This window comes from Hemitrygon akajei, chromosome 31, assembly GCF_048418815.1.
Source record: "Hemitrygon akajei chromosome 31, sHemAka1.3, whole genome shotgun sequence".
Classification (NCBI taxonomy): domain Eukaryota; kingdom Metazoa; phylum Chordata; class Chondrichthyes; order Myliobatiformes; family Dasyatidae; genus Hemitrygon; species Hemitrygon akajei.
In genome coordinates this window covers 13,653,013-13,673,605 of record NC_133154.1, presented here as the reverse complement: position 1 = coordinate 13,673,605, position 20,593 = coordinate 13,653,013, and the positions used below count along the sequence as shown (strand labels likewise).

General features: G+C 46.0%; 1 protein-coding gene across 1 annotated transcript in view; it reads right to left on the bottom strand.

The window, feature by feature from the left end:
- LOC140719348 (GATOR2 complex protein WDR24-like) overlaps nt 1–14,699 on the bottom strand; it is a 33,339-nt gene extending 18,640 nt beyond the window's left edge. Inside the window, 2 exon segments of the mRNA XM_073033924.1 lie at nt 1,435–2,577; nt 14,473–14,699. Coding sequence (XP_072890025.1) covers nt 1,435–1,906 — 472 coding nt within the window. The 5' untranslated portion in view covers nt 1,907–2,577; nt 14,473–14,699.
- Nucleotides 14,700–20,593: the final 5,894 nt, after the last annotated feature.

Sequence of the window (20,593 nt, the reverse complement as noted above, 5' to 3'; positions counted from 1 at the left end):
AGAGCATTCTGACTGGCTGCGTCACCGTCTGGTATGCAAGGGGGTCTACTGCATTAGATCAAAATAAGTTGCAGAAATTTGTAAACTTAGTCAGTCCCACCACAGGTACCAGCCTGTGTTATCCGAGACATCTTCAAGGAGCCTTAGGAAGGGGGCATACATCATTAAGGACCCCCGCCACCCAGGACATTCTCTCTTCTCGTTGTTACCATCAGGAAAGAAGTACAGGAACCTTAAGTATAGCAATTCAGGAACAGCTTCTTCCCTTCTGCCGTCCGATTTCTAAATGGACATTGACCCCATGAACACTACCTCACTACTTTTATTATTTCTGTTCTTTTACAGTTCTTTTAGCCCGACTTTTTAAATAGACGTATATATACTTAATGTAACTCAGTTTTCTTTCTCTGTATTTATCATGTATTTCATTGTACTGCTGCCATAAAGCTAACAAGTTCACGACATTTGCCAATGATATTAAATCTGATTCGGAAAGGCAAAGCAAAGGCCCACTGCTTCGCAGAATCTGAATTGGGTTGTTATCACTGACATTTGTCGTGAAGTTTGTGGTTTTGCAGTGGAAGACATAAAAATGACTGTAACATAGAACAGTACACCACAGTAGAGGCCCTTCGGCCCACAATGTTGTGATCTTTTAACCTACTCCACAATGGATCTAACCCACGTAGCCTCCATTTTCCACATGCCTGCCTGAGTGTTTTTACTGCCCCTAAGGTACCTTCTTCTCCCACCAGCCCTGGCAGTGTATTCAGGCACTCTTCACCCTCTGTGTGAAAAAACTTAACTCTGACTTCTCCCCTGTACTTGCCTCTACTCACCGTAAAAGCATGTCCGCTCGTATTAGGCACTGCCGCCCTGGGAGAAAGGCACAGCTGTTCATTCCATCTATACCTCTTACAACATTCTACACCTCTATCAAGTCGTCTCTCACCCTCCTTTGCTTCAACCTTTCCACACAAGACATGTTCTCTTATCCAGGAAACCTCTTGGTAAATCTCCTCTGCACCCTCCCTAAAGTTTCCTATAAAGAGGGAACCAGAACTGAACACAATACTCCAAGTGAGGTCCAACTAGTTTTGTACAGCTGTAATGTTACCTTGCAGCTCATGAAATCAGTCCCCAGACTAACAGAGCATTGATAGGAAACCCACAGGGGCAACAGGGAGAACGTGCAAACTCCACACAGACAGCGCCCGGCGCCAGAATTGAACTTGTGTCTCTGGAGCCGAGAGTCAGCTGCTCCACTGAGCAACACACACAAGATGCTGGAGGAGCTCAACACCTCCGGAGGAGAGCAAACAGTCGATGCTTTGGGCCGAGACCCACAGCCTCTTGTGTCTATGCTCCATTCGGGAGGGAGGATTTCCAGGCAGAGAGGGGTGGGTTCCTCATTCCCAACGCTTCAGCCTGTACCTGAGAAGGTGCAGATGGACTCCTTCCTCCGCAGGTCGAAGCACTTCATGGAGCCGTCCTGGGAGCCGCTCAGCAGGATGTTCAGCTCCAGCGGGTGGAAGCAGACCTTGTTGACGGTGCGCTTGTGCTCCATGAAGAGCTGGTCCTGCTTGTTGCGGCTCGGCCTGCCCAGGTTCCAGGTCACCACAGCGCCGTTGGTGGCCGCCGTGGCCAGCAGGTTCTCGTCCATCTGGTGCCAGGCCACGTCGGCGCAGCTGAAGTTGAGCGAGGGCTTGCGTCCCACCCGCAAGTTCGCCTTCTCCGTGAACTGCTCCTCCTCGATGCTGTAGATCTTGAAGATGTTGCGGCCGGCAACCGCCACCTGGGCACCGTCACGGCAGACGCTGATGGCGTTGGCGGGGGCATCCAGGCTGCAGGACATGGTCTTGGCACTGACGGCACTGCCACCCAAAGCCATAGGCATCCGCGCCATGGCAGGTGTTGGCTTAGAGTCCAAGTTGTAGTTTAATGGTCTTTATGTTTGCTTCTGTATTTATGTAATCACCTGGTTGTCTGTAATAGTTCAGAGAATGTTCAGTGTAGCTAGTTCTGGATTTTTGCAAGGTTTCTCTGCAGCCTGTGTCTCATCATTGAACCTGTCTCATTGGCAGTCTCTTCTCTGCCTCGTTTGATCGAGTTTTTAGTATAACACAACCGTGATATTTTACAATGACCAATTAACAGGTAAATCTTTGGTCTGTGAGAGGAAACAGGAGCCTGGGTGTACAGGCAGCAGTGGGAATTGAACCCGGGTCGCCTGTACTGTAAACCGTTGTTCTAACCACTATGCCGCCCTGCCATGACTTCTTTGTTTTTTTGTCTTTCTCTTTTCCTGCTGTTCTCTTCCTAATCTTTCTTTCTTCATGAGAATGGAGTTGGTTACTGTTACTCCTTTGTCACGAGCACCTAATAAAGAGGCTCTAACCACAAGAGTTACGCCTCGTTCTTGACTTTTAAAGAACCAGCTGGATCACATCACCGCCAGATCCAACGCCGGGAGACCCTCGGGCGGCTGGGTCCGTGGCACCTCGACAGCCAATCAGGCTTCAGGAGAGTCGACAGGCAGGTGTCAATCATCGAGTGGCTGGTCCAAAGTCACAGCATCTGGAGAATAAATTGGAAAGCAGTCAGCAGAGGTCAGAGGGAGAGATCAGTGAAATACAGAAATTCACTCTTTCTGAACTTCTTGTCGACACAGGAGCTGATACTTACTCCAGGAATGGGGTGGTGAGCACATCCCTGTTTACATCAGTGGTACGTGGGTTGAGACCGTTGAAAACATAAAGTTCCAAGGAGCGAACATCACCAAAATCCTGTCCTGCTCCAACCACATAGACAATGTGGCCAAGAAAACTCAACAGCTTTCACAGGCGGCTGAAGAAAATTAGATGTGTCCCCACTGACCCTCACCAAATTTTTAGTGGGCCAAGACCCGTCATCAGGACAGGAAAGAAAGAGGAGAGGAGAGCACTCAACTTCTAGTTTGAAGCTGGGTCACTGGGACTATGCAGTTGTGCTTTTATGAGCTCTGCCATCGTGCCAGCCCTTGATAAATCACTGCTACCTGATTGTAAAGGGAGTGGGGAAAGTGCATTTACTGCAAGGGTTTTTAAAAAAAAGACACTGATTAAAGTTGCATACAGAACCCCGAACAGTAGCAATGATGTGGTCTACAGATTACACCAGGAGACCAAAAATGCATGCCAAAAGGACATTACAACAGTCATGCGGGACTTCAATATGTAGCTAGATTGGGAAAATCAGGGTGATGCTGGATCCCAACAGGGGAGTTTCTCAAATGCCTATGAGGTGGTTTTCTAGGGGATTGGCTGTTCTGGATTGGGTGCTGTGCAATGAAACCGAATTGATCAGAGAGCTTAAGGTAAAAGAACCCTTAGGGGAGAGTGATCATAATGTGATCAGATTCTACTTGAAATTTGAGAAGGAGAAGCTAAAGTCAGATGTATCAGTATTACAGTGGAGTAAAGGGAATTATGAAAGAGGAGTTGGCCAGAATTGATTGGAAAAGAACACTGGCAGGGATGACGGCAGAGCAGCGATGGCTAAAATTTCTGGAAGCAATTTGGAAGGCACAGGATATATACATCACAAAGAGGAAGAAGTACTCTAAAGGCAAGATGACACAACCGTGGCTAACAAGAGAAGTCAAAACCAATATAAAAGCCATCAAGAGTGCATAAAACAGAGCAAAATGTAGTTGGAAGTTAAAGGATTGGGAAGCTTTTCAATACCAACAGAAGTAATCTAGCCAATAATATTGAAGAGGATAGCAAAACTTTCTTCAGATACATAAGTGTAAAAGAGAGGTGAGAGTGGCTATCGGACCACTGGAAAATGATGCTGGAGTGGTAGTAATAGGGGATAAGGAGATGGCGGATGAACTGACCAAGTATTTCATATCAGTCTTCCCTGTGGAAGCAGTATGGTGAAAGTTCCAGGTGTCAGGGTTATAAAGTGTGTTAAGTTATTACTAGACAGAAGGTTCTTGGGAAACTGAAAGGTCTGAAAGTAGATATGTCACCTGGACCAGGTGGTGTACAATCCAGGGCTCTGGAAGAGGTGGCTGAAAAGATTGTGGAGGCATTAGTAATGATCTTTCAAGAATCACTAGATTTTGGAACGGTTTCGGAAGACTGGAAAATTGCAAATGTCACTCCAATCTTCAAGAAGGGAGAGAGGCAGAAGAAAGGAATTTATAGGCTAGTTAGTCTGACCTCAGCTGTTGGGAAGATGTTGGAGATGATTGTTAAGGATGTGGTTTTGGGGTATTTGCAGGCACATGATAAAATAGGCCATGGTTGACATGATTTCCTCAAGGGAAAAGCTAATCCGTTGGAATTCTTTGAAGAAATAACAAGCAGGATAGACAAAGGAGCATTAGTTAATGTTGTGTATTTGGACTTTCAGAAGGCCTTTGACAAGGTGCCACACATGAAGCTGCTTAACAAGCTACAAGCCCATGGTATTACAGGAAAGATTCTACCACAGATAAAGCAGTGGCAGGAGGCAAAGAGTGGGAATAAAGGGAGCCTTTTCTGCTTGGCTGCTAGTGACTAGTGGTGTTCCACAGGGGTCTGTGTTGGGACCGATTCTTTTTTACATTCTATTTCAATGATTTGAATGACAGAATTGATGGATTTGTTGCAAAGTCTGCAGAGGATACAAAGATAGGTGGAGGGGCAGGTAGTTTTGAGGAAGAAGAGAGGTTACAAAAGGACCTAGACAGATTAGGAGAATGGGCAATGAAGTGGCAGATTGAATACAGTGTCAGGAAGTGTATGGTCATGCAGAAGAAATGAATGGTTGTTTATTTTCTAAATAGAGAGAAATACAAAACTGAGGTACAAAGGGACTTGGAAGTCCTTGTGCGGGATTCCCCAAAGGTTAATTTGCAGGTTGAGTCAGTGGTGAGGAAGGCAAATGCAATGTTAGCATTCATTTTGAAGAGGACTAGAATATAAAAGCAAAGATGTAAAGTTGAGATTTTATAAAGTACAGGTGCGGCCTCAGTTGGACTATTGTGAACAGTTTTGGGCCCCTTATCTTAGAAAGGATGTGCTGAAACTGGACAGAGTTCAAAGGAGGTTCACGAAAATGATACCAGGATTGAATGGCTTGTCATATGAAGAACATTTGATGGTTCTCGGCCTGTATTCACTAGAATTCAGAAGAATGAGGAGTGACCTCATTGACATCTATCGAATGGTTTCAACTGATAGAGTGGACATGGAGAGGACATGAAGAGTCTAAGACCAGAGGTCACAGCCTTAGAATAGAGGGGCATCTTTTTAGAACAGTAATGAGGGCGAATTTCTTTAGCCCGAGAGTGGTGAATCTGTGGAATTCGTTGCCACAAGCAGCTGTGGAGGTCAAGTCTTTACATATATTTAAAGCAGAGATTGTCGGACACTTAAGCGAGAAGCCTCAGACACCGAGTACAAATGAAAATCATCAACAAAACATTCTTAGCTGAGTTGAACTATTGCAAAGCATCAGCACCATTATGCAAATAAACACATTATACTCAATAAAAGTTAATTTCTTTTTTCTTCAAATTCCTATGTGATACAAGTAGTCTGAAATTACATTTGTGTTCAGCTCCAAACAGTTTATCATAAACAAAAAAAAATTCTGAAGCAGCAACACTTTCGAAAAAATTTGTGGCCCAGCATGAATTAATAAAATCTGGGCAGTCTTTGCACCTCACTCACTGCCCTGTGCAATGTACAATTCATAGGCACACACACAAAATGCTGGAGAAACTAGTTTGCGTTTGATATTTTTCTTTGAACAGTTTGGTTCCCTAGTTCTTCATTGTTTCGTGACTGTGTGTGTGGAAGATGAATTTTAGGGTTGAAAACTGCATACATACTTAGATAATAAATGTGCTGTGAATCTTGAATCTTTTCTCTTCCCACTTAGTCTCAACCTACACCCTCCGCAGCTCAACAACACACACAAACGTGGGAAAAACAAGAGTATCCTACATAAATGGTGTTTCGCCTACAGAGTTTCTCCAACAGTGTTTTTTTTCCCTATTATTATTGGCTCTGGGAGCGATGTTATCGAAAACTTGTTAATATTTACTGGATCTACCAAAATATATTAAGGGTTCCGGTCTAAAGATTCAACTGTAGGAGATTTTTTATGTCAAAAGAGGTCAAGCCATTTTACACTGTTACACAAGTTACAACTGACAACAAAATGTACAACAAACTAACTTTAACCAGGTTAAAATTCAGAAGAGCATCTAGGAGCCGATAATAGCCTAGGATTTCCATTAATGGTCCTTGACCCCCTTAAGTACCGGATTCTGCACCCGACAAGCCAGGATACATCGATATCCCAAACACTGGTCCTGTTGTAGCTGTGTCATGTCCGCCTTTTGGTGATCATTGCACAACAATCCCTGCACCCTCAAATTCCAGAGGACAATGAAGCACTTTGTAATGAGGTGAAATACCACAGGCCCGCTTGGTGGCGCGATGATATCAGCGCCGGACTCCAGAGCGAAGGCTCCCGAGTTCGAATCCAAGTCGGGTTGAGCGTCGAGCTAGCAACTCGGCCTCGTAAAAACAAGAATAGCTCGCTACGGAAACACCGTCATGACAGTGCCCCGATAACTCCACTGCCGAGTTAAGGGCTATTCTTCTCCTCTCTTCTACCACAGGCAAGATAAGGCAGTCTTCTTGTCTACAGACAGTAGTTTTGATGCACAATTTGCTGCCTAAAAGAGTGGTGAAAGCAAGTTTACAAACGTCAAAGGAATTGGATAAATAGTGGAACAACAGAAATTGGATTATTATTTAGAGATACAGAGAGAGACAGGCACTTCCAGCCTGTCGGGTAATATAACAGGTGGCAGAAGACGCACAATGTTCATAATAGAAACTGTTCTACACAATTCACAAACACTGCCATTGAGTTGTTGTGTTCACTTTAAGAGATGGTGCCTGACATACTGACGTCAGTGTAAGGCGACTCCTTTTGGCTTGTTTCTAATGAAAGTAAAGGGCTGCAGCTTCTGTTATTCACAAAATTCAACAGGACCTTCGGGCCACACAGCCAGCAACTCCCGATTTAATCCTAGCCTAATCACAGGTCAATTTACAATGACCAATTAACCTACTAACCAGTATGGCTTTGGATTGTGGGAGGAAACCGGAGCATTCCATGAGTAGGACATACAATTTCTTTACAGAGGACGCTGGGATTGAACTCTGAACTCCGACGTCCCGAGTGTAATAGTGTTGCTCTAACCGCTACGCTACCGTGGCACACTGAGGGGGGTGGAGATAGAGTGGGGGTGTGGTACTACTGGAAATGCTTTGCCTTTCCAGAGGGTGAGGCGATGTACAGGCAGGACGAGCTAAATAACCCTCCCTCCGTTGTTCCGCTCGATCAGGAATCTCTCTTTTTCCTCACGTTTGGGTAACTCTTTACAGTGCCCACTGTAAAATCAGAGCTCAACTCCTGTATGGAGCTTGTATGTTCTGCCCATGAACGCGTGGGTCTCCTCCCACCTTCCAAAGATTCACGACGTACCGATACCAAGACATGAGTCCGGCGCCGGAAGCACGGCGACATTTGCGGGCTGCCCCCAGCCTATCCTCGGGACTATGTTGGTCATTGACGCAAACACATCTCACATTACGTTTTGGAGCTTCGACGTACATGTGACAAATAGAGCTAGTCTTTCATCTTTAATCAGAGAGGAATCATTGAGATTAGCACTGTCTTTTTTTTCTCCAAACACCTCAGCACTAAATCAGATCGGAGGATGAGCCTAACTTGAGCCCCGAGTCAGAAGTCCTAATTATGGAAGTGTAAACTGAACCACTGAAGGAGTAAGGACAGGGACGAAAATAGGCAGAGTATTCATGGACACCCAGTCCAGCTGCTGCTCAGAGCCCCAAATCCAGAAATCCATCCTACAGAAAGCAGCCCCTTGCTTAAGGACAAAACACAAGAAGTTCTGCAGACACAAGAGGTAGTGCAGATGCTGGAAATCTAGAGCAATACACACAATGTGCTGGAGGAACTCATCTGGTCAGGCAGCATCTACAGAGGGGAATAAAGAGTCGACATTTCAGGCTGACTATTGCCCAGTGGCACAGTGTTTTGAGAGGCAGGTGTTGAAGCACATCAGCTCCTGAACGAATGGTGACTTAGATGCGCTCCAATTCACCTACTGAAGCAGCGGGTCTAAAACAGATGCTATCTCGTTGGCTCTTCACACAACCCCGGAACACCTGGACAGCAAAGATGCACGCATCAGGATGCTCTTTATTGATTACACTTGGCATTTAACACCACCATCCCCTCAAAACTAATCAGTGGACTCCAAGACCTAGGCCTCAATGCCCCCATGTGCAATTGGATCCTCACCTGTAGACCCCAGTCAGTTCGAATTGGCAAAAACATTGTGGAGAAATCTCCATCAGCTCAGGAGCACCACAGGGATGTGTGCTTAGCCCCCTGCTCTACTCGCTTCACACCTATGACTGCGTGGCTAAGTACAGCTCCGACACCATATACAAGTTTGCTGACGACACCACTGTTGTGGGCTGTATCAAAGGTGGTGATGAATCAGCACACAGGAGGGAGATTGAAAACTTAGCTGAGTGGTGTCATAACAACACCCTCTCACTCAATGTCAATAAGACCAAGGGAATGATTGTAGACTTCAAGAGAGGGAAACAGTCGGTACTCATCGGAGGATGAGAGGTGGAGGGAGCCAGCAACTTTAAATTCCTGGGTGTCACTATCTCAGAGGACCTATCCTGGACCCATCAGATAAATGTAATTGCAAAGAAAGCATAACAGAGCCTCTACTCGCTCAGGAGTCTGCGGAGATTCGGCATGTCATCAAAAACCTTGACAAACTCCTGTAGATGTGTGGTGGAAAGTGTGCTGACTGGCTGTGTCACAGCCTGGTACTGGAACACCAATGCCTTTGAGTGGAAAATCCCACAAAAGGTAGTGGATTCGGCCTAGTACGTCACGGGTAAATTCTCGCAACCATTGAGCACATCTACATGAAACATTGCTGTAGAAAAGCAGCATCCATCATCAAAGATGATCACCAGCCAGGCCGTGCTCTTTTCTCACTGCTGCCATCAGGTAGAAGGTACAGGTACCTCAGGACACACACCACCAGGTTCAAGAACAGTTGCCATCTCTCAACCATCAGGCTCTTGAACAAAAGGGGATAACCACACTCATTCTGTTTCTGGTGTTCCCACAGCCGATGGTTTTACTTTCAGAATCCTTTCCATTTTGTTATTTTATGCTCCTGTTATTTATTGCTATTTATTTATATTTGCATTTGCACGGTTTGTTGTCTATTGATCCTGTTTACGGCTACTATTCTGTAAGATTTGCTAAGTATGCCTGCAGGAAAAAAGAATCTTAGGGCTGTGTGTAGTGACGTGTACATACTCTGATAATAAATATTACTTTGAACTTTGAAACGCGGTCTGACCAATGTCTTATAAGGTCTCAGCATTACATCCTTGATTTTATATTCTAGTCATCTTGAAATAACATTGCATTTGCCTCACCTCCGACTCAACCTGCAAGTTAACTTCAGGAAATCCTGCACAGGGATTTTACTCCTCCAATTTCTGAATTCACTCCTCATTTAGTAAATAGCCTCCAGCTTAATCCTTCTACCAAAGTGTGAGACAATTCTCTTCCTGACATTGTATTCTATCTGCTACTTCTTTGCCCATGCTCCTAATCTGTCCAAGTCCTCTTGCAGTCTCTGCACTACCTGCCACACCACCAGTCTTTGTACTGACGGCAAACTTGGCCACCAAGCCATCTATTCCATCATCTAAATCATTAGCATATAATGCGAAGAGAACGGTCCCAACACCAACCCCTGTGGAACACCACTAGCCAACCAGAAAAGGCTCCCTTTATCCCCACTCCTGGGGTGTCGTCCAGGTGACTTATCTACCATCAGACCTTTCAGCTTCCCAAAAGCCTTTTCCCCGAGTAATAGCAACTACACTCACTTCTACCCCCTGACCCTCTTGAACTTCTGGCATGCTGCTGGTGTCTTCCTCAGTGAACACTGAAGCAAAATACTTACTCAGTTCATCAGTATTTCTTTGTTCCCTCTAATTCCATCTCCATTATCATTTTCCAGCGGTCCAGTGTCCAGTCTTACCTCTTCTACTCTTTTTCTTTGAAAAAATCGTTTGGCTTTTGGTATTCTCTTTTATATTATTGGCTAGCTTACTTTCTTAGCTCTAATGTTATCTCCTTATTGCTTTTTTAGTTGCCTTCTGTTAGTTTTTAAAAGCTCCCCAGCCCTCTAACTTCTCACTAACTTTTGCTATACCATATGCCTTCGCTTTTGTTTCTATGCTGTCCTTGAGTTCCCTTGTCTGCCATGGTCAGTATAGACTCAGTGGGCCGAAGAGCCTGTTTCTGTTCTATGACTCTTTGGTTCTATGACCTCTTTCCACCCTCCTAAGAGATCAAAGATCTCTCTCTGTCTCAGCTCTAGTGACTAACCCTCTGTTTAGGGAAGATGAGCACAAGCCTGATAGGAGAAGAGCTCTGAACATGGTACAGCAACAGGGGCCATTCAGCCCACAATGACCAAGCCACCGGCCATGAAGCCAATCTAGACTAATCTGTTCTGCCTGCACATGGGCCTTATCCCTCATCTTAAAAAGGGTCAGAGGTCAGGGAAAGTAATTCCAGGAACTGGAATCCAGGTCCCTGGAGACCAATAATAGAACAATTACTACAGGGGAGTTGATCCAAGATCATAGAGGGCTGATGGGCTGGGCAAAGGTTACAAGGAGGCCACGAATTTGGATAGAAATCATAAAATCAATTAGACGTGATTAGTTGGATTGGCATCATGGGTAGTACAGACATGATGGGCCAGACTCTGGATGATGGGTTGACTTTGTGGTTTAAGAAGGCGTATGGTGCATTGGTGTTCATCAATGGTGGGACTGAGTTTAGGAGCCGAGAGGTAATGTTGCAGTATGTAGGACGCTGGTCAGACTCCACTTGGAGTACTGTGCTCAGTTCTGGTCGCCTCACTATAGGAAGGATGTGGAAGCCATAGAAAGGGTGCAGAGGAGATTTACAAGGATGTTGCCTGGATTGGGGAGCCTGCCTTATGAGAATAGGTTGAGTGACCTCGGCTTTTTCTCCTTGGACAGACGGAGGATGAGAGGTGACCTGATAGAGGTGTATAAGATAATGAGAGGCATTGATTGTGTGGATAGTCAGAGGCTTTTTCCCAGCGCTGAAATGGCTAGCACGAGAGGGCACAGTTTTAAGGTGCTTGGAAGCAGGTACAGAGGAGATGTCAGGGATAAGTTTTTTACGCAGAGAGTGGTGACAGTGTGGAATGGGCTGCCAGTGATGGTGGTGGAGGCGGATACGACAGGGTCTTTTAAAAGATCCTGGATAGCTTAGAAAAATAGAGGGCTATGGGTAAACAGAGGTAATTTCTAAGTAAGGACATGTTTGGCACAGCTTTGTGGGCTGAAGGGCCTGTATTGTGCTGTAGGTTTCCTATGTTTCTAAAGGGCACATTCCTGTGCTAGACTGATAAATTAAGACATACTGTATATAAATTGAAAGGGATAATGAATTCCATGTACCACACACGAGAGTAAGGACTGAGGGGGTAGTTGTCTACAGAGGAACTGAGTTTTATGGATTTGGATGTCCTTGTTCCTCAATCTATACAGAACGAGATGAAGCTCAACGAAGGTAACGGTTGGAAGCCCCCTACTGCCTCTGTTTTTCACTGGCTGGCAGTACTTTACCAAGGGCTCCTGCCTTATCACCTGGACCTCCTCCTGCTCTACTTCCTGATCCTGACCTCTGGACAGACACCCCCACGCCCCCCCAGGCACAAACCACGGTGGCAGGCCGCTTCGACCTCCGGCAGCACAGGACTGAAATCGCAAAGATCACAAGAATCAGAGAGAGAGGAAGTCGCCGCGTGAGCTTAAAAGGCCAACAATCTCCACTCGAATCTAGCTGGTGCAGCAAGATTAGCAAACCAGACAGCGACATCCAGGCGTGTTTTCCAAGCAGCATAATTAAACTCCACGATGACCCGTTTTAGAGAAGTCTTTAAAAAATGAACCATTTTCCAAAAGATCCCTTTACATCGCCCTCCACCTGATTAAAGGTGAGAAATGGTGGTTGGTCCTTGGTCCCTCATAACTAAGGGATTCTTTCTTCTCTCATCCTCCCTCGCTCTCCATTCTTCTCTTACCGCTTTCTCCCCTTTTGCCCCGTTGTGCGCGCGGCCAACAGACCAGGCCCACAAAGGCGGGCAGGTTGGTAACGCTCGCTGTTCGCTGGTGGGTCAGCACGGCACAGAGTCCAGGGTTGGGTTCAGGGGGATGTGGAGGGAATAAATTGGGTTTTTAGTATAACTGGGAGCTTGGGCACCATTTTGAATTTTGGGCACATTGTGCTTTGGGACTGCACGGCAGTGCTCGTGCAGGTCAGCGAGAGGACGGTCAAGAACATGAGCACAGTGCAGGGAGGCGTCAGGAGGAGGCAGCTGCAATCTCCGCGGAACCCAGACTAGATCCAGGAGAACTAAAATGAGGGAGAATCGGGGATGATGGGTGATTTACATCTCAAAGCCTCTTTGTCTGAAAGCCACATACTTCCTTGTAAGCTCAAACCACTGTAATTTCCCCTTTCTCTAGGAAGGGTAACGTGGCCAGTTCTGCTCACTTGCACCAGCCTGGCCACTACTGACTACATATATATATATAGAAATGAGAGTAACATCATGAAGGATCACACCCACCCTGCTCATGGACTGTTTGTCCCACTTCCATCAGGGAGGAGGCTACATAGCACCAGCACCAGGGCCACCAGACTCAAAGACAGTTACTTTCCCCAAACAGTGAGACTGATAAACACCTCCACCCACTAACTCCATCACTACTTTATTATTTCATGTCAGTCACCTTATTGTCACTTTATGGACATACAATCAATCTACGTATTTAAGCTATCGTATGTATTTATATTTATTGTGTGTGTTATTATTATTGTGTTCTTTATCTTTTGTGTTTTTTTTGTGCTGCAGCAGACCTGGCGTAACAATTATTTTGTTGTTCTTACACCTGTGTGCAGGAATTGACATTAAACAATCTTGAATACTCCACAGGAATACCCCTCCCACACTTATCACTTGGACTTGCACATGGACTGGTGAAGTGAGGCAGCACAGGAAACAAACACATTTCAATGTCAATGTGTCAGAGGAATGTATACAATATACATCCTGTAACTCTTTCTCTTCGCAAACATCCACATACAGCAGGGGTTCCCAACCTGTCTTCATACCATGGACCTATACCACTAAGCAAGGGGTCCGTGGACCCCAAGTTGGAAACCTCTGATTTAGAGCATCAAACAACCTGCTGAAGGAACTCAGCAAGTCCAGCAGCATCTGTGGAGGGAAAAGAATTGTTGATGTTTGGGATTGAAACCTGAAACACTGACCCATTCGGGCTTCAGGACCTTTGGGGTTGAGGTGTCCATTCTGCTCTCTGCTTGCTGAACATGAGTGGGTGTACCTGATTCCAGTTCATTGGTTAGCTCCCTACCCCGTCTCCTCATTGGTCAGGTCCCTACCTTGTCTCCTCATTGGTCACGTCTGTACCCCATCTCCTCATTGGTCACGTCAGTACCCCGTCTCCTCATTGGTCAGCTCCCTACCCCGTCTCCTCATTGGTCAGGTCCCTACCTTGTCTCCTATTTTGGTCACGTCTGTACCCCGTTCTCCTCATTGGTCACGTCAGTACCCCGTCTCCTCATTGGTCAGCTCCCTACCCTGTCTCCTCATTGGTCAGGTCCCTACCTTGTCTCCTCATTGGTCAGGTCCCTACCTTGTCTCCTCATTGGTCAGGTCCCTACCCCGTCTCCTCATTGGCCACGTCAGTACCCTGTCTCCTCATTGGCCATGTCCATACCCCTCTCTGAGGGTCCTGCTGCCTATCACTGCCTCACTTTGGGGATAAGCATTCCTTGGGAGCAGATCCTTCCCCTGTCCTCTGTGCACATCAGAAACCAAAAGAGCTTCACCCCAAGACTCAAGTCCAGCATCCTGACCATACTTGGGGCCCCAAGATTAAAACTACAAAGTTTAAACACAAGAGATTCTACAGATAGTGAAAATCTTAAACAATACACACAAAATGCTGTGGTTGGGGGGGGTTGGGGAAGGAACTTAGTACTCGGCCTGAAACGCCGACTGTTTATTCCCCTCCATAGAAACTGCCTGACTTGCTGAGGTCCTCCAGCATTTTGTATGTGATGCTCAAAATTTTTTTTTAAAAAAGCTTTTGCCTCTCAGATTTACTACACAGTGACACTGCAGGAAGAACAAAGAAACCCGGCAACACACACAGCTCAGCAACAGATAATTTAAAATGCACCAGTCAGTCAAAAAATGAGTCGTACCGTGTGATTTTACAGAGTCGAGTGCCGTTCTTTGTCAGCATCCTGTCCTGGCTGGTTTCATTACGCGGGATCAGACGGTCCCATGTCTCCCACGCCTGCCCTGCCTTCTGCAGGCTCGGACCGGGCTGCAAGCTCCCCGCTCGCCGCCCGCCGCCCGCCGCAGCCTCCCACTCCCAGCCCAGCAACTCGTCAACGTCCTGTCGGCTGCAGGCGCTGCCGGTCCGCCGCAGAGCCACCTACAGGCCGGCGAGGGTAGCACGACCCCTGCCTGCCTTCAAGCCTGAAGCTCGTCGCTGTATTTTTAGGGTTTTGTAACGAGACCCAAGGTAACACATGACAAACAGCATCAACACAAAAAGGACAGCGCAGCTCACAGATTGGATCTCTCTGGCGCTGGCATTGCAGGCGTAAGAACAGCCTTCCGGGGTGGGGGTGGGGGTGGGAGGGTGTGTGAACCCACCTTTCCCCAATGCGCGACTGGTTAATGGGCATGTTTTTGTCAGGTGGTGATGTCAGGGGTAGCTTTATTTTACAGAGTGGTGAGTGCATGGAACACACTGCGAGGGGTGGTGGTATAGGTAGATAACAATTAGGAACATTTGAGAGGCATGCGGATGAAAGAAATCATGTGGAGGAAATGGTTAAATAGATCTAAGAGGAGGTTAATGGGCCAAAGGGGCTGTACTGTTCTATGTCCTAAAGCAGGGGTGGCCAACCTTTTACATTCCATGCGTCAGTTTATTCACGCACGAGTTCAGATGTGCCATGCGACTCTTGTACCCCCATTCAATTCTTGTAAAAATATGTTAACATAGAACTCGTGCATGAAAAAATTCGCATCTGAACTCATGCATGAACAAATTGATGCATGGAATGTAAAAGGTTGGCCACGCCTGTTCTAAAGCATCAGGCCCAGATGGTGTCCCTGGCAGCATCCTTGGATCCTGCAAGTATCAGCTGGTGGGTTATTTGCAAACACAAAGTACACTGCAGAAGCTACTAGGGTCAAAGCAACACCCTCAACACGTTGAAGGAACTCAGCTGGTCGGGTAGCATCTGTGGAAACAAACAGTCAACATTTCGGGCCGAGACCCTTCGTCCTGAGGCCCGAAACGTTGACTGCTCGTTTTCATGGATGCTGCCCGACTTGCTGAGTTCCTCCGGTGTGTTGTATGGGTTATTTGCAGACCTCTCCCTACTTCAATCAGAGGTTTCCACCTGCTTTAGGAAGACTACTGTCGTCCCCCATACCAAAGGAAAAGAAGATGAGGTGCCTTAATGACAACGCCCGGTGTCTCTGACCATCATGAAATGCTTCGAGAAGCTGTTCATAGCATGCATTAACTCCAGTATCCCTGACAACCTCAACCCACTGCAATTCGCCCATCAGAGGAACAGGTACGTGGCGGACTCCATCTCCCTAGGCCTACACTATTGTTCATTAGACAATTGTTTACTGACCACCATGTTATGTAGATAGGTTGTGAGTCTTCCAACAGGTGGCATTTGGATACCATCCTTGTTCTACTTCAATGCACCTTGTAATGATTTGATCTGTATGAACAGTATGCAAGACAAGTTTTTCACTGTATCTTGGTATATGTGACAATAATAAACCTTTTCCAATATGATCTTCCCTCCATGAATCCACACTGGGCTTGCTCTATGATCCAAGAGTCCTCTGCCAGAGTTATCTCCGAAAACCAACCTCGGGTTTACCCGCTCGCACTTCCCTGTGTTCTCCTTCTCAGACAGCGTCATATTTACTACCTTTCCATCTGCTTTGCAATCCAGTGAGTTTTTGAAAGATCTCCGTGAGTGCGTTCACAATCTCCATAACCATTTTCCTTCCTAGAACCTATGGGCGCAGATTGTCAGCTTCGTAGGACAGCTAACTGTAGACCCTTCAGTTAATCTTACGCTTTTTCCATAACGGCAAATGACCATAAGACACAAGAGCAGGATTAGGCCATTCAGCCCATCGAGTCTGCTCAGCCATTCCTTCCTGGCTGATTTATCATCCTCTTAAACTCTATTCTCTCCCTCATTCGTTTGACTCACTTTACTGGGAAGAGTGACACAATTATTTGTTTATTGCATCATCCCTGTCCTGTCTCTACAAAACACACACCTTTACTACTCTTCAATTTCTATATGGTTCTGGTTTTGAGATTTTGTTCCATACCCCCTGCGTGTTCACTCTCATGTATTATCTTGCCCCTCTGGATGGTCATTCCTAAACTCTACCAATCACTGAGCATACTACTCTCCATGGAAACATGACAAGTCAATATTTCCTCTGCCAACAGCCATTTTTTAATAGCCTCTTACAAATAATATATTTGGTTGTTATGGAGACACAAAGGACTGCAGATACTGGAAATCTGCTGGAGGAACTCAAAAAACCTACCTCTGACATCCCCCCCCCTCCAAATTTTCCTCTAATCACCTTAAAATTCTCATATTAGTTGTTGCCACCCTGGGAGAAAGGACACTGGCTGCCCACTCTACCTATGTCTTTTCAAAGTTCAAAAAGTTTATTAACAAAGTATGAATGTTATACAACCTTGAGATTCATCTCCTGACAGGCAGCCACGAAACACAAAAGAACCCAGCACCCAATGTACAGAGAGAGAAAGAAAACAAATCGTGCAAACAATAACTGCAAGCAAATTGCATTCTGGGCTGAAGCCCACAAAGAGAGCTCGAGACCCGTAATTCAGCGCAGAGCAGAGTAAATGTCGCTGAACCAGCCTGTACCTCACTTGGGGCCCCGACAGCCCGAACTTTTTAATCTGGCCCGGCACCTAAATCGATGACTAAACATCAGGTTCAATTGCCTCAGTAAGCTCTAGGGCCTGGACCCTACCTTATCATCTTATACGCCTCTAATAACTCACCTCTTGGCCTCCTTCACTCCAAAGAGAGAAGCCCTAGCTCACTCAACCTTTCCTCATGAGACGCCATCTCTAATCCAGGCAGAATCCTGGTAAATCTCCTCTGTGCTCCCTCTAAAGCTTCTAATGAGGCAACCAGATTCCAGGTATGGTCTAACCAGTTTTATAGAGCTGCAACAGTACTTCTAATAGACCTTGCAGAGCTTTTTTTTTGAGGAGATTACCAGGAAAGTTGCTGAAGGACAGGTAGTGGATGTTGTTCACATGGACACTAGCAAGGCCTTCGGCAAAGTCCAGCATGGGAGGCTGGTCAAGAAGGTTCAGTCATTGGCATTCAGGACAAGGTAGTAAACTGGATTTGACATTGGCTTTGTGAGAGAGGCCAGAGTGGTAGTAGATGGTTGCCTCTCTGATTGGAGGCTTCTGACCCCCTGAGCCTAATAAAGTGGCCACTGAGTGTATGTTCATGGTCTGCTGCTTCTGTAGCTCATCCACTTCAAGTTGCAACACGTTGTGTGTTCAGAGATGCTCTCCCGCACACCATGCAGGTTATTTGAACTACTTTCTGTCAGCTTGAACCCGTCTAGCCATTCTCCTATGAACTCTCCAATCAACAAGGCATATACGCCCACAAAACCGCCATTCACTGAACGGTTTTTGTTTCTCTGTAAACTCACTGTCGTGTGTGAAAATCCCAGATCGGCTGTTCCTGAGATACTCAAACTATCCCGTTGGCACCGACAGCCATTCCATGGTCAAAGCCACTTGATCACATTTCTTCCCCATTCTAATGTTTAGTCTGAACAGCAACTGAACCTCTTGACCATGTCTGCGTGCTTTTGTGCACTGAGTTGCTGCCACATGATTGGCTGGTTAGGTATTTGTCTTAACGAGCAGGTGTACAGGTATAACGAATAAAGTGGCCACTGAGTGTACATCAACAATCTGGATGATAATATGGTAACTGAATCAGTAAATTTGTGGAATTCACCAATATTGGGAGCATAGTGGACAGTAAGGAAGGCTATCAAAGGTTTCTGGACAAGCTGAAAAAGTGGGCTGTAAAAATGGCATACAAGTGTGAGGTGTTGCACTTTAGAGCGACAGAGCAGGCCCGGTGTGGATTTGGGATGTATGTTGAAGTTGTTCAAGATGTTGGTGGCACCGTATCTGGATTACTGTGTGCACAGTTCCAGTCACCTGCTTCCTGGAAAGATATCAGTAAGATTGAAAGAGTACAGATAGAATTTACAAGGATAATGGTGGAACTGAGTTACAGGTAGCTGTTTAGTAAGTTAGGACTTTATTCCCTGGAGTGTAGGAGAATGTGTGGAGATTTGACAGAGGTATCCAAAATTATGAAAGGTCTATTGTAGAAAGGGTTAATGCAAGCAGGCTTTTTTCCAACCGAGGTTGACAAACTAGATTGTTAAGGGTCATAGGTTAAGGGTGAAAGGTAAAGTATTTAAGGACGATCATGGAGTTGGATTGCCTTATGGAGAAGGACCAAACATTTTGGGTCTATGCTCTCTAAAGTACAGGAAAAAAGTGATGTTATCGGAACACAAGATTTTTCGACAGATTGCTGCTGGGATGATACAGTAGAATAAGGAGGAGTCTATTTAAGACTGAGATATCAAATAATTTCTTTGCTCAAAAGGTTGCGAGTGTTTGTCCCAGCAAGTTGAATCACTAAATAGATTCAAAGATGATGTAAATTAATAATCAGTAAGGGAATTAAGGGTTATGGAAAGAGGGTGAAGAAATGAGCTGAGGGAAGTTGGATTAGTAATGATCTTACTGAATGGGGGAGCAAGTGGAGATGAATGGCCTACACACCTCTTCTTATTTAATATGGTCTCAGATCTTCCCTTCACCACTTGGAAGGCACTCGGCACAACAGATTTGTAGTTTCCATCAAAACATTTTGTTTTAATTGTCTGGACATGCGCAACTCTGGCACGGCTAACTTCTCTTCCCCATCGCCAGCTGCCCTGCTGAATGACAACCGCCTTCTAGAACGCGCTCACGGTGCTCCCACTATTCTGGGAGACACGGAGTTCCAGGACTATCAACCAGCAACCATGTAGTTTGCGGGAATTTATGACAAGAATAAAGCTGAAAGGAAGTTTTGTGTTGTTGATACAGGTGGGCAGGATTCTTCCAATCGCCCCCTCTGCAGTGGACTGGGGTGGGAGGGGTTAGACTGAAAAGGGGACCAGAGGCAGCTTTTTATTCAGAGGATGGAGTGTACCTGGAACAGAGTGTGAAAATTACCTTCACGTGCAGGGTATGCATAACAAAAGAATCGTTCGTTCTTTCTGTTACCACAGCAACCTCCTTACCAGGTGCAAAGCTTGTCCAAACGCAAAATAAAAAGGACAGAAGGAACACAGAAACTGTCAAAACCTTATCCCTGGCTCAGGGCTGGGTTGAAAGACATACGTTTATCGAAGTGTTCATGTTTTCCAGCATACAGGTGCTCCACAGGTTATGAATTTGAAGATGACATTGAACTGGAAAGGGTGCAAAGAGGGTGTTACCGGGACTGTAGGGTTTGAGGTATAAGAGGCTGGATAGGTCAGGAGTGTACAGGGGCTGAGCTGACTCAGGGGCACAGATGAGGTGAGTAGCCACAGCCCATTTCCCATGGTGGGGGAGTCCAGATCTATAGGTTTAAAGTGCGAGGAGTTAGATTTAAAAGGGGGCCAGAGGCAGCTTTTTCTACAGAGGGTGCTGCGCACATGGAATGAGCTTCCTGAGGAAGTGATGGAGGTGACTACAATCACGATATTTAAAGGACATTCGATCAGGTGAACGGACAGAAAAGGTTGTCAAACACAGGCAAATAGGAACAGATCAATTAGGCAACTTGGTCAGTATGGAAGTACTGCACTTAGGGGTCTGTTTTCATGCCCGATAACTATAAATGGAAACACCACACGGGATGATTGTCTTATGCAGAAAATGGTCATCGTCTGGCACCTGGAATACATGCACAGGCTTCTCTCCTCTTGAAGATATGAGGTAAACTGCACGAGGAAAGGCCAAGGCCGGCTGGTCCTCTTCCAGAAAAGTCATCGGATCGTTCATCGATAGAGCCACAAATTAGTATGGCCAATGGAGTAATGCAAACCTCAGCCGGGGCTGCAGTCCTGCCGTGGCTTATGGCAGGTAAAGCCATCCACTGGGCTTGAACTCACCACCTTCTGATTCACAAGCAA